This window comes from Xenopus tropicalis, chromosome 1 (genome assembly GCF_000004195.4).
Source record: "Xenopus tropicalis strain Nigerian chromosome 1, UCB_Xtro_10.0, whole genome shotgun sequence".
Classification (NCBI taxonomy): domain Eukaryota; kingdom Metazoa; phylum Chordata; class Amphibia; order Anura; family Pipidae; genus Xenopus; species Xenopus tropicalis.
In genome coordinates this window covers 51,033,782-51,048,973 of record NC_030677.2, presented here as the reverse complement: position 1 = coordinate 51,048,973, position 15,192 = coordinate 51,033,782, and the positions used below count along the sequence as shown (strand labels likewise).

General features: G+C 37.7%; 1 protein-coding gene across 2 annotated transcripts in view; it reads left to right on the top strand.

Annotated features, from left to right (window-relative positions):
• The window catches only part of LOC100495742 (tolloid like 1), an 83,189-nt gene extending 68,561 nt beyond the window's left edge, over window positions 1-14,628 (top strand). For both annotated transcript variants that reach the window (XM_031895464.1, XM_031895465.1), the window contains exons 18-22: window positions 3,639-3,764; window positions 4,461-4,588; window positions 7,690-7,903; window positions 11,355-11,605; window positions 12,692-14,628. In XM_031895464.1, the coding sequence (XP_031751324.1) occupies window positions 3,639-3,764; window positions 4,461-4,588; window positions 7,690-7,903; window positions 11,355-11,605; window positions 12,692-12,823 (851 nt within the window). In that variant the 3' untranslated portion in view covers window positions 12,824-14,628. The remainder of the gene's footprint in view (window positions 1-3,638; window positions 3,765-4,460; window positions 4,589-7,689; window positions 7,904-11,354; window positions 11,606-12,691) is intronic.
• Window positions 14,629-15,192: the final 564 nt, after the last annotated feature.

The window sequence follows — 15,192 nt, the reverse complement described above, 5'->3', positions numbered from 1 at the left end:
TTAATTCAGTGAGAAAAAGTTATTTTATGGTTTATCACATGAAAACTTATGGACAAGATTTAATTCAAAGAGAAAAAACTTTTTTCCCATAGACTTTTTACATTATAAACTTTGAGATAAGTTTTTCTGAATTAAATTGTATCTCAAATTGAATTGTGATAAACCTTTTTCTCACTGAAATGAATCTGGCCCATTGTTTACTTATTTTGCATTTTTTATTGACAATAGAAGATGATATCTTCAATAGATGTAGCAGCAAAATTACTACCAACAAAATAAGCCATAGCAGTTTATGGATTATTTATTCTGCTTGAATCAACTCAGTCTGTACAGTTACAGTCCATCTAAAGTATAGATTGAATCCCTGCCACTTGTCTCATCTTTAGGCTGGAAGTTGTCCTAATCTTCCTCCTCCTTATTAGGAAAGTCAGAGTAAAATCAATCCCAATAAATTAAGAAAGTTTATAAAAGGACCCAGCTTACATAAAGCAGAAGAGTCTGAATCCACATGTTTATCTTTGCTGCTGTGTTGGTGCATTTTTGTTCACAGACAAGAAAGCTGCCTGCAAAGAGAAAATTTTTATTTTTGAATCTTGCAAGGACTCGGTTAAAGGTGTCCCAACCGGTCGTGTACGTATTACTGACAGACTGGTGGCCTCTGAAAGCCTCAGAGGTATGACCACCTGTTGCACTCGAACCTGAGGTGGGAGAAGGATCCTTTCTTTACCTAGAAGCCAATCCTGCTATTAACTCTCCTTCGCAAGAAATGCTTTTTATATTACTTTTAATTATAACACAGAACATATGTTTCTGATATTTAACAAAATGGGATTTTGAAGGTTTCTTTAATTTTTATTTAAACAAACTAATTAGACACTCGTGCAGAGATGCCAAACATCGCCCTTCAGCTACTGAGCACATGTGTTTCCAATGGTTTCAATGGTTTGGAGCAGATGGTGACAGAAGGGCAAAAGGTTTGACATCACTGATGATAGGTGTCTTGTTTGGTGCTTTACCAATTATGCTTCCATAAGGGTTGTGTCATAGAATGTCTAAAATAGTAATTAACTGGAAAAACAGATACAAAACCAGCACTTCTATCTAAAAAAGCACTTCTATCTCCCACAATGTAGTATAATTTTGTAGGGAATATTTATCAAAGGGTGAAGCTCAGTTTCTTCTTTAAAAAAACACAAACACACACTTTGAAGTGAATTTAGTTTGAAATCACTAATGCAAGGTTTTGCTTTATATGGCAGGCATTTTTTAAACATCTGTGCTGTTATCCCAGGGATTGATTTCACACAGCACATCATGCTGCATTTGTACCCCAGAAATAAACACTGCAGATCATTTTCTTATTTATGTGTTCCACAAGGGCGGTGGCAAAATCTACTTTAGATATATTTAATAAGAAAATAGGATTAGCCAGAATTTAGAAATAGATTTGTTTTTATGTTGATTCATTTTTTTTTACAGATTTCTTTCTATAGTTTACTGTTAACATCAAGATGAGTTTGAACCGGTATACTGTGTTAGGCACTAAGTACGAGCACATTTTTTGCCTGATTCAGGTTTGCATTTTTGAATGGCAAATATTTTGGCATTTTGTATCACCATGAAAACAAATATATCTTTTTTGTTTAGGACTTCTTTTTGAGAACTCTTCTGTCACAGTAAAAAGAGAGGGAATGATTCAATAATGTGTTTTATTCATTTATATAGCACCACAAGTATACAAGGTATAAAAACAAACAGGGGTAAAGTTATTGCAAATTAGACATTTAGAATAAATACATAATGCCAGGAGTTTCAGTACACAGTAGGAACAAGGTCCATGCCCCAAGGAGCTTACAATCAACCCTTTATTTTTACCTGTATTTGTAGGCTTTATAAATAATGAGGAATTTATGTTCAAAACGGGTGCACTGGGAGAGTGTGGGAGATTTTATAAAGTTACTCTCTACCCACCATGCCTCTTCAAAGTCAAGGAGGAGAAAACTAGTATAACAAAGTGAATTTACCAGCATTTAGAGAAATGATCACACACCAACGTACCAACGTGCAACATGACTGGCTTATTAGCACAACATCTTTAGAGTCTCACTAGAACCTTTTCTTAAGTGTGAAAAATGAGTCCTTGTAAGACTTGAAACATGTTTTGCTGTTGTGTGCTTATTCCACTAAATGCTGGATATACTTCTATCTAAATCCTTATGGTTCGATTTGTGGAAAACTGGAGCTTCCTGTGAGCATAAATGGATGTTCTGAGAACATTTGTGCTGCTTAATACATTGATGGCAATAATTGGTAACATACCTTTATTCCTCCATAGTAAATGTTTTTTTGGAAGTTTGAGAAGAATGAAGACTGATATTTGTGATTTGCTAGGGGAAAAAAAAATAAAAAAGCATAAATCAGTCCATGGCAGTCAACCATGAATCCTATTCTTGTTGTAAAAACCAATAAATCATTTACCCAAATAGGCCCATCTGAATTCACCATATTTACTAGTACTCCAAAAGCTACGCTCATTAAGTGGGGAATATGGGAATGGGTGGAGTAGTTCAACTACTGGAAGTTGGTCACATGCTCAGCTAGTACACCCAAGAAAGAAAAAGAGCTGGACAGATTGTAATCTGATAAAAAATAAAGTATAAACATTAGATTGCTGCTCAGTGTTTGTTATGTGATCCAACTGGGTATATTATGTGTAATTTATCCACATATGGGAAAGACTGAGTTATTGGTTTGTAGCGACACAACTACACTTGATGCTGTAGAGGAACATTGGATGCTGTGTGGTTAAGGAAATTTGAAATATGATGGAAATTCAGCTTGGATTGTTGATATAAAATTTTGACACATCCTAGTGGAAGGCAGACCACTGCTAATCTTCACCTATTGGTTTATTATATGTGCGCTAATCATGCCTGGTCTGATAATCAGAACTAATTCTGCTGGAGAATGGGCTTCTTTTGGGTTTATTCTTCTTCCATGCTTATTAATTCAGTACTTTCTAGGGATGCATCAAATTTCATATTTAGCTTGGGATTCTTTAGAAATCTTGAGTACCTTGACAAACCAAATCCATACCCTTTATATCATGTGATGTTAATGAACTGGACAATTGAAGGGGAGATCTTGCTCAGATCTTACTAAGCAAATTAGAGTTTGGATTTGGCTCGATGTTTGGCTGACTCTTTTGTGTTTTTGGCCAAATCAAAAAATAATGGATTCGGTACATCCCTAGTTCTTTCTGATGTAAGAATTTAGACATTTGTCTGAAATGTCTATATTCATTTGGTATTTTGATTTACTATGCAATTACTGAAATACTAAATCCATTTCTAAGCACAGCATGTTACCTGTAACCTTGTCTACAGGTTTGCCATGGAATTGTTTTGGAATTTTTACATTTAATGGATACTTTTTATATTTCCTGCACAACATATCTTTTTTATTGTACCATAAATATTTGTCCTATGGCAACTGACCTATTTATTTATACAAGGTTACTGGTTTCAGTCTTATATGGGTGCAGAATTGCACTAGTATACTCTGCTTCTCAAAGTACTGTTATTTTATCCTGTTCTACAAACCATACCAGACTGTAACACATCCATTTGCTTGTGCAGATAAAGATGAGTGCTCAAAAGACAATGGTGGCTGCCAACATGAATGCATTAACACCATCGGAAGCTACGTTTGTCAGTGCCGCAATGGCTTTGTTCTTCATGAGAATAAACACGACTGCAAGGAAGGTATGTGGCAAAAAACAAGATTGGCCTACTTTGATTAATCGGTGTAAATATTGCATTTACATTAGCACCCAGCCAATGCCTTACATTTATTCCATTTGTCAGATACCACAGTATAGAAAACATTACCACAATGATTTAAGTTGGGATCTCATCCAATGGAATAAAAATCAGGTCGGCCAAAACATTTACACATTTGTGATATAATGCACTTCTGACTTCATTTATGTAGAAAGAACAAATCAAATGCACATGCCACTGCCAATCACAATTTTTTTTAAATTAGGCAATGTAGATATTTGTTGATTTGTAGCCTGGGTCTGCCCATATCTGTTAGAGGTATAATCTGATCAAATCATGAATGTATGCTTGGGTTGCCATAGGGTTAAGACACATAGAGCTAATAGTAGCAGCTACTTGTCATGGCTACAAAAATACACAATGCTGCTCATTTACTGATTATTGCCTCTGTGTGTTTTAGCAGAGGCAATTTTCAGTATTGTTTATGACAGGGTATTTTCTGGCATTTAATAGCTGTGACAAGAAGCTGCTACTTAGTAGCTCTGTGTCTTCACCCTTAGGGATGAGCTTACACACACAAACATTAAAAAAAAATAAATCACTACACTACTTTTGGTTGCATTATTGTTAAATGTTGGTGCTTTATTACGCTAATATAATGATTGCTGTTTTGAACAGCTGAGTGTGAACACAGAATACACAGCCCAAATGGAGTTATCACAAGCCCCAACTGGCCAGACAAGTATCCGAGTCGCAAGGAATGTACTTGGGAGATCAGTGCAACTCCCGGACACAGAGTAAAACTTGTAAGTATAGATTTGCCTTGCTCACGCTTGCATTTATTCATGCTGGAATGTGGCATATAGTCTGTTTATAAGAATCTGTTTTGAACAATGATAGAAGGATTATTTTTGTAGAAGTTATATCTTGGTGGACTTTATGCCATTACTAAAAACTTCACGTGCAATGTTTTAAGAATAAATACACCCTATTGCAGTGGTCCCCATCCTTTTATTCGCATAAGCCACATTTAAATTGAAAAAGTGTTGGTAAGCAACACAAGCATGAAAAAAGTTCCAAGGGTTCAAAATGAGATGATTGGCTATTTGGCAGCCCCTCTGTGGACTGGCAGCCTACAGGGGCTCTGTTTGGCAGTACACCATGTTTTTTTGCAACTAAAACTTGCTTCCAAGCCAGAAATGTAAAAAATAAGCCCTGCTTTGAGGCCACTGGGAGCAACATCCAAGGAGTTGGTGAGCAACATGTTGCCCCCTGGTCACTGGTTGGGGATCACTGCCCTATTGTAAGAAAAGGCATTGTCCCTGGAGAGCACTCCTGTTAATGACCTAGTCATGTACAGATAATTTTTATCTTCCTGCTGCTGTGGAAATCAAGATTGTAATATATTGTATTATATTATATAGGATATAAAAACAATATTGCAACTTTTGCTTGTAAATATTGTTTAATAAATTTGCATTTTTTAAACAATACATTCATTCATAAATCTATTATACGAAGCAAAATACATAATCAGCATTATTCCTGCATGCCTCACTAATGGTTATACCTAACAGTACCAGTTCATTAATACAAAAAGCGTTAGTTGGGATAAGAAACACACAGGTATAAGTTTTATCCAAGCCTGAAATAGGGAACTATCTGTATTTATAGTAACATAAAATTTATGACATGTGTATGTGTGTGTGTCTTTTGACGGTTGTATTTTCCTGCACATTGTGAAACAAAGGATTATTTATATTGCACGCTTTTGCCAATAAAGCCAATCAAAAAACAATTGACAATTACAGGCTGGATATTTGAGCATTTTTCTAGGCTGACTGCAATATAAACTTATCCTTGTCGTGAAAGTGTTGCATCTTGTGTTCTGCCTGCATCCTACACACTCCTTTGATCGAAAGCGTCATATATACTGAACGCCTCCTTCTTTAATGCCAACAGCTGCCTCGTGGTATTAGGAAAATATGTGCAGGTGGTTTCTATTTTTTTTCATGTCTAACAATGGACAAGCGCGTGCTTGTTCATGCACAGAAAGGGTTACTAGAAATAATCCAAACTGCTATAAAATGTCTTGCTGGAACAGCTGATGATTAGTATTGTGGTGCCAAATTTGTACCATACTAGTCTAAGCGCATAATGCCCTTTGTATTTAAAAAATGGGAATGTTATGGGGAAATCAGTTGGCATGGGAGAGTAGGGAAATATGCCAACTAGCTTCATGCCCCGAAAGGAATAAGGGTATTTCCTCTCTTCCCATACTGACTTTCTCTCACTTCAGATTCCTCAGGAGGGAGTGTGAAAAGAAAACATGTCCTGCGTGTATGACTGTAGGGAAATTATCACTTGTACAAATAATAGAAATAAACCCTGCATTAGGTTAAAACTGTGGCTGTCAGTTGTGTTTGAGAATGAGCAAGTGCAGTGAATTGCAAGTTCGCTAGTGTGGTGCTCATGAAATATTAGATGTTAGTGTTGCTATGCACAAACCCCTTTTCCATGCCATAGCATCTGTTATTCATTTAACTAAACAAAACCCCAAACTAACACTAAAAAACAGTGACAGTAATTGCTGATCTGATGATAAATGTGATCTCCAATTGCCAAATAATTACACGTCAGATGATAAATGTCATCTCTAACTGCCAAGAGCAAAAATACATATTTTTATAGTCTGATATTTTAGAAATCCACGCTATCTTAGGTGTAGTCTGTAGCCACAGGCAATATCTGTTAATATTTATAATACATTAAAATGATCAAAGGTGAATAACTGCAATCTTCCTGCCACAGCTTCTTTGATATTCTGTTCTTGAAACGTCATTATCCAGATGTCCACCCACTGTCCAGAGGTGCTCTATATACTCAGAGGAACAGCAGCGCTAAAACTGTCCATACATTAATAGGTCCACTCATTTGGTGAGGTTGCCAGTTGAGTAGATCTTTGCTTGATTTGACCATCTGCGGGCAGGGCCAAGTTAGTCTGACCCGATCATGTGCCCAGGGGCCAGCGATCAGATTCTAGCATGAGACAATGCAGACCTGTTGAGAGAACACCACATCAACACAGTGTGGTGGTCCTCATCCGGCAGAATTTTCACATACATGGCCCAGATAACAGTCAGGCAAGCAATCGGAAGGGGACCATACACTAGCCAATAATCCGCTGAGTCTGGAGGGGTCAAGTCATCAGGTTTTAGCAGTCCGTGTGAGGGCATCTTAAGATTGGTAAAATCTTATTTAGGAAGTTTTGCCCATTTGTCTGTGAGAAAGTTTCTCTCCTAGGCCAGAGTTAGTGCTACAGAATAGACAGAGGGACCAAAAAAGTGTCAGTGGTCACATGAATGATCAGTGCCGGGCCAATCCATCTGGGTGCCTTAGGCATTGTAGGGTGTTGCATGAGGGGGCAAGGAAAACAAAGGAAGAGTAAGGTCCTGTACTAGGGTACGTGACAGAAGAGTTACATATCTAGTACTCCACCTCGTTGTGCCCTAGGCATGTGATTCTTCTGCCTACCCCCAGTTACTACCCTGAGAATCATGGTAGTCACTATTGCAGTCCTGTCAAGTATCATGCAGTTAGCTTGGCAGCCATGCTTTTAGAACCCTGCAGAACTTTAAGAAGGGTGTGTCACATTCTCAGGAACCCAGGGGAATGGTGTGTAGGTCATTGCAGATAACTGAGGCTTTGTCCAGATACTGATTCCTGGGAATTCTTTGTTTCGCTTTTTCCATTAATTAATCTCTACGGAAATCTGTGGCTCAGATCAAACTTTAAAAGTTTGAACATAAACAGAGCAAAGATATATGTTCTCAACTATGCAATCTCGATTTAGCTGCACCCATGCACTTTATATAATGGGTAACAATAAAATGTATTTTCTTTTTAGTCTTTCAGCGAATTTGAGATTGAGCAGCACCAGGAATGTGCTTACGACCATTTGGAAGTGTTTGATGGAGAAACAGAAAAATCGTCAATTTTAGGACGCCTATGTGGGAGTAAGATCCCAGAGCCTCTGGTTGCCACAGGAAATAAAATGTTTCTCCGGTTTGTGTCTGATGCATCAGTACAACGGAAAGGCTTTCAAGCTACCCATTCCACAGGTTTGTAACTGCACACTGAATCCCGCCCACCATCTTTGCTCCCTGTGCATCTTGCATGGCTAGAAATTTTAGATGCAAATTAAAGTCCAAATAACTTGTGATCCCATCATCCAATCAAAAAATGTTCTGTTCAGCAGCTCTGCAGTAGTTTCAGCAGTTGTCTAGGTGCTTGGGTCCAATTTACCCTAGCAACCAGGCAGTGGTATGAATTAGAGACTGAAATTCAAATAGAAGAGGGATGCTGGAGAGAAGGTGGATTAAAACCTATAAAAATGATAAATTACGATGAACTACCTCTTTGACTGTTATATTTTATTTTAGTGCAAACACACACAGAGCTACTTTTCATGGCTACTTAACACCAGAAAATACCTAAAACACACATAGAGACAATTATCAGTAAATAATCAGCATTGTATCTTTTTGTAGGCATGACAAGTAACCGCTACTAAGTAGCTCTGTGTGTCTTCACCCTAAAGCACAAATAAAATTGAATTACCACTGAAATGTCTGTTGCTTTTCCTGGTGAATAGAGAAGTGGTGAATAGTTAAGTAGAGACGTGCACATTCCCCCCCCACACGCTGTTTTTTTTCCTGAGGAAAACAAGACTTGAGTTTCCTGGATTTTATCCTAGTAACATATCCCATGATGCAGGCGTCTTATTGTTTAGAAGTTAATGTTTCTGGTGATCACGTTACTCTACTCCCTTCCTGCCCAAAACAAAAAAGTAGCTTCGTCTTGATTTAAGACTGGGATTCTACAACCATCGGATAATTAACCCCTTTTTTTAAACGAAGAAGTTGGGGACCACAAGAGTTAACAGTAGGGGCTGCTTACGGGGGCTGGATGGAACCGCTATTTTTGTGTCTGGTGGGTATACTCAAATTACCACAAGGCAAGACTGACTCCACCAAAGTAATGTATTGTAAGTAGTATTGCTCCATCTCCTATACTGGGGGACATGGGTTCCACTCTGTAGCCAATCAGTGGAATGCATAACACAAGATAAAGAGCTAAATAAAACATTTTAGCATGCAGTATTTCTTTCTTCAATCAGTTGTTAGATTTAAAGTTAGCTGAACATCAGCACTGCTTTTATTGACATAAATCTGGCTTTTGCCACTTAAAGGTAGCCCCTTTAAATTCAAGTCTCCTATGATTACTTGAATTTACTTGTGTAGGGGCCTTGTAATCAGCCCTGACACATGTACTACAAGAATCAGTCAAGCATCGTGCAGTTAATGGAAAACTCTCAGACCTGTACGCCCTTCTGCTCATCTGATCCAGGCCCCTGTCTGTCAAACAGATTGGCCAATTAAATAATTATCAAGTTGCACGGTCAGTCCAGCTGTTGTATCACAGACCTGGAAACTGCAAAACTGACAGTTCCCTTGCAACCCCCCTTGCCGTACTACCTCCCAGATTCTGTACAGCAAAAGCCATGTTTAAGGTGTTCAGGCTAGAAGCAGGAAAGAGCAGGGGTCAGAGGTACGATGGGGTCATAACAGAGCAGTCACACAAAATCTTTAAAGCCCTGCATGAAGGAAATGTGTGTAGAAGCTAAATGTGGCAGTTTTTAGTGTTTTTACTTACTTTTGGAAAGACAGATGAATATTAGCAAAGAGCAACATCTAGTGGTGAAATCTGTATAAACTATTAGGGATCTGCCATTCATAGTATGTTTTATCTGTTATGTGAATAAAATGATAAAGGTTTATGCACCCTGTCCACTGACAACAATGCATGTTGCTTTCTTAATGGAAATAATATTCTCTTTCTTTTAAAAACAGCCTCTCTCTAGTTATAACTACTAAGTCACATTCATAAAAGCAGCATGGTCTTTCTTCCAACTGGAAAAAAATCAAGGCGTATGATAACTTGTTTTCCTAACCCCTCACTTTAATGAAATATCTTTTATACTTTTGTTATACAACTATTATATGATTTAAACTTGTCTCTTATTCTTAATGTCATAAAACTAAAATGCCACACCAGCATGCCCCAAGCCAAATTGAAACACTGAAACACCAGCAAACTCTACCTGTACAGCTTGGTCAGATATTCCAAAAGCTGAGATGTATTTAGGCAGGATTACTGCTCTACCTGCCTGCAGGCCCCCATTTCATTACATTCTGTGATTATTTCCTGCTGTTTCTAATTATTTAATCACCATTGTGCCCCTCTAGACTTGCATGCATATCTTATGGTGCATTGAAACCACAGTCTTTAAGGTGTACAGTGCTGCTCATATTATGCCATATTAGGTATCCTCCAAGTCACTGGAAGATATTAGACATGCATCTCTTTATAGGGAACCATAGAGGAAGACTACAGTCATAATGTAGTTGGTAAGCAGGCAAGTAATTGCTTTCCTGTGAGATTCCAGCAAAGAGCTTTGACATTGTGCAGTTCCAGATGGGCAGTGGGAAGACACGGGAGAACAGAATTTTAACCAGTGTAGAAAGAAGCCAGAAATATGAAGTAAATTTACTAACAATGGGCAGATTTCTGATATTGCAGTTATCCATACCAGCAAATCAACAAAAACGGGCAGATTTATCAAAATGTGAATTTAGAGCTTAATACATGTAATGTATATATATATATATATAAAAAAGTATTATATACTATACATGTTTGAATATAGCAAACTGTGTTTTAGAATTACCTTTCATATACATAACTTTTATTTTAAGCAGCGTAGGTTGTTCTTTATCGTGAGGGCAGTGAGGTTGGGGAATGCCCTTCCTAGAGATGTGGTAATGGCAGATTCTGTTAATGCCTTTAAGAGGGGCTTGGATGAGTTCTTAGACAAGCGTAACAGTCAAGGCTATTGTGATCTTTCCATCTACAGTTACTAAAGATATTGGTATATATAGTTTATATATGCGAGTGAGTAAGAGTATATGTGTATATATATATATATATATATCCAAAAAAGACCAGCAACACCGAGTTATATTCCAAAAACAATCAATTGTGTATTAAAAACGCATGAACAGCCAACGTTACGTTTCGGTCCCCATCGGGACCTTTCTCAAGGCAGATGGGGACCGAAACGTAACGTTGGCTGTTCATGCGTTTTTAATACACAATTGATTGTTTTTGGAATATAACTCGGTGTTGCTGGTCTTTTTTGGATATTTAAATCATTTACCTTGCACCCGAGCTAAGAGCTGAAGCAGAGTGCCACCCTGGGTTCGCTATATATATATATATATATATATATATATATATATATATATACACACGCACTAGGGTTCTTTTAAAAGGGTTGAACTTGATGGACTTTGGACGTTTTCAACCCAACTTTACTATGTAACTATATAACTATAAGAAGAGATCAAGATTTGTTGTAGTCAACAGTGTTACTAGTTAATATGTAAAGCATATTGAACGTCTTGATTCTTGTCAACAGTATAATGACTGCATGCATTCCATGTCTCCCAGAGTGCGGCGGCAGGCTGAAAGCAGAAGCAAAGTCGAGAGACCTGTTCTCCCATGCCCAGTTTGGTGACAACAATTACCCAGTGCAAGCGGATTGCGAGTGGATGTTAGCGACAGAGAGGGGTCTGCGCATTGAGCTCAGCTTTCAGACATTTGAAGTGGAGGAAGAAGCTGACTGTGGCTATGACTTTATGGAGCTGTTTGATGGGCATGATGCGTCAGCCATGAGACTTGGGCGTTTCTGTGGATCAGGGGTAAGTAAGGCTGTCAGACTATATTTACACACTTTCTTCACTATATTCTTACTTACTGCTAAGTGTATTCTCCACTTTAGTTTTTTCTTTCATGGGGGTGGATGATTTTTTTTAATGAACACCTTGTCTCCTAAGAGATGAGAGCTAGTGTAAGTTTCTGTCAGCAAGAAGGTTGCTAAAGGGGGGGGGGGTAGGTTTGCTTTAGATGTAATAATTAGATTATTGCTTTTAAACAGTAGACCAGTAAGGGCTCTGGCAGATGGGGAGACTAGGTCGTGGGCGACTAATCTCCCCGAAATTCCATCCCACCGACAAAAATGTAAATCGCCGGTGGGATGGCATACATGGCACCGTGATTTCCCCGAAATTGTCTGAGTTGCCTTGAGAGGAAACTAAATTGCGGCGCCGCGTATGCCATCCCACCGGCGATTTACATACTCGTTGGTGGGATGGCATTTCAGGGAGATTAGTTGCTTGTGTCTGCCAGAGCCCTAAAAGTGCCTAATGATTAATCAGTTATCAGGTTATGTAATAAAAGGCACTACGTTTGTCTGGAAGAAGTAACTCATAGCAACCAATCAGCAGGTTAATATTTACTTGTCACCTGATTCATACATACATTTCATTGGCTGCAATAGGTTACTGCTCCTGGGCAAAATTAGTGCCTTTTATTACATATGGGGGTTAGAATTAGAATAGCTGCACCTTTCATTACATTACCTCCATAACCTACAGTCCCTCCTTCTGCCTGCTCTCAGTGCACATGTTTTGCCCGGCTACATGACATCATTTTGTTTGACTTTATCCTAAGGCATAACTGAATTTGTTACATGTTAACTGTCATTGTTATTTTAATATGTAAAGAATAAAGTACCCCCAGTTTTAAAATATAAAGATATAAGAAGTCACTGAGGAGTTCCATGAACATATACAGGCATAAGGCCCAAGAGTGCTTTTATACCAGTCACAGAACTCCGAAAACTGATGATAATTTAAAGAACCATTTAGGACATAATTTACAAGATATTCATGGCTTTTGTGTATTATATTTCAATTTTGAAGACTGTCTGATTTCCTTTGTTCTAGCCTCCTGAAGAAATCATATCCACTGGCGATGCCATATTAATTCACTTTCACACCGATGACACAATCAGCAAGAAAGGATTTCATATACGATACAAAAGCGTGAAATATCAAGACATTCTACACACCAAATAGCACCAAAATCCTCTATTATTCTAAAATAATTGCTCCATAAAGTGAGAAAAAAGACGGGAAGTATTTTTTTACTAACGTTATTAGTACAGACGTTTTATATCATAGATATAAATGAGTATCATAAAATACCAGGAACAGCACTGATCCAAAATGGGAAGTTCTACCCCCTTTCCCCATCCCCCCCCCACTATAGTAGATCTAAGATTACTTTTTTTGGTTAAATTTACAAATAAAGGGCACTGCATGCTTCTAGGGAGACAACGTGCTCTCATACCCAACTTGACATTTCTCAGCGATGCCTGGAGAATCAGTCTTTCACTTCCGCGGCAAGTCGAGCGAGGACAGCGTTACCTTCTGATTGTTGTTTGGGAAAATATAACAAACACAAGATGAGAAATTCCTGCAGGTCACAAACTCATCTGTTCTCCAAATTTCTTAGACTTGGCCTTTTGTGCTTTGCAGACAGCATATAATGCAAGTAAGGCTGTACACGGAATGCAAAACCAGGATATTTTCAGAAACAATTCCACAGTCTCTACTTATTCCATTAAACAAAAACTTTTGCAACATTATAATGGCTTCATTTCCACACAGACACTGGCTTTATGTGGCAGGAACAGCTCTGTTCCCTTTCCTTCAGATGGTCAAGAATGTAATGCTCATTTTGTCCATTCCATTCATAGTGTGACAGGAAAAGACAGGGATTTCTTCAATTTTTACTGTAGGTATAATGTCATATGTTTTAACTTGCTGTTATTTTGCACAAAATATGATCAGGGACATGTTGGTCTTTGGCAGTTCTGATTCCTGATACTTTGGAGGATATTGGAACCTAGTAGCTAATATGTTCAACTAAATCTAACCTTAACAAACAAGAAGAAATTGCTGCAATGGTTTTATCATTGGGTATCACTACTTACAGTGGCTGCTATATTGCCAAGTGTGTTGCTAATTTAAATTGAAACCCACGAAATACAGACCATGCCTGTAGTGTGATGTAAATCTAAAAATGGCTGTGTGTAGCAATGTATCCTTAGCTGTTGGACTCAACCTTAAGCTGATATTGCAAGATATCTCCAATGGTGCTATTCCTTAAATGTTAAAAAGAAGAAGCAAAATGATCGAAACTGACCAAGAATAAGACCTTGCAACACATGAATGTCTTGCCACACCCAGCTGCGTCAGAATTCCTACACAGATTGGATAAAGTGATTGCAATTGCAGCAATATGTCCTGTGGAACAACTATTGCCTTAGACTCATTGCACATCATATGATAGGACCTCTTGTGGACACATCTGGAATTTGACACATCATTTTGGCAACTTTCAAACCATTCATGTATGTTAAAGAAGTAGTTAACCCTTGCTAAAGCAGCTCCTGTACATATAATGAATTGCTTTCTATGTAGGGATATTTTATGTTATTTTGGAATAGTTCTATATTATGTGCTTTAGGACTTCTGCAGCTTTTATCATGATGTATATGCAAAATGTTGTTCTGTATGATTGTACATGTTCTGGACGTGTGAGGTTCCTTGTGCGGTTGACCTGTTACTTTTATGTGCCAAATTCCCTTATATATTTTTTTTGACAGTAGCAACTTTTATTTGAAGTTGCCGATGGCATAATAAAAAAGGTTATTTAAAATTACTGGGAATCAAGTTGAGAAGAGAAATGTTTTATTAGGTAGAAGTATTCTTTGGATATTATTTGATGTTGGTTGCTGACTACTTTGGCATCAGACATCTGTTCTTTCACCACAGACATTCACTGGCACTAATAAATTGTTTTTTTTATTAAAAAACCTTTTCTGTTGTATCTACTATGTAGTTATCCAGTGAAATGGCAGGCAAATCCTTTTATATAACTTTGCACCGCAAGATTTTTAGAATTGGCTTGAACTATTTTAAATGACAGATAAAGTCAATTAAGAAGCCACATATTGCTGCAAATGACTTTACTTCTTTAGGTATTAGTTTTTATTGTGTTATAAATTCTGTATTGTTTTTTTACATCTACATTTAAGGGTCATGGGTTCTACTGCATCCAAGGTTGAGCAGGTTACTTTTACTGTACATGTAAAATACATGTAAGATGCATGTAAAATACATACAAGTGTGAGGAGCGTGCAGTATGTGTTTTGGGCCTTATGGCACCCTTATTTGTGTATCATGAGGCAGGTGAATGCATTTGTACCTGTATCAATAATACATGTGCCAGCATCCCTTTAGCAACTCACCTGAGATAGAGCTGTAGGGCTGCAATATCAGCATGTCACCAGGTTTTCTATTCCTCCTCTAATATTTCTTGGAACAGTGTAGTCTCTGGTGCTCTAGAACTTAGCAAAATTTCAGGCTGAATTTACACT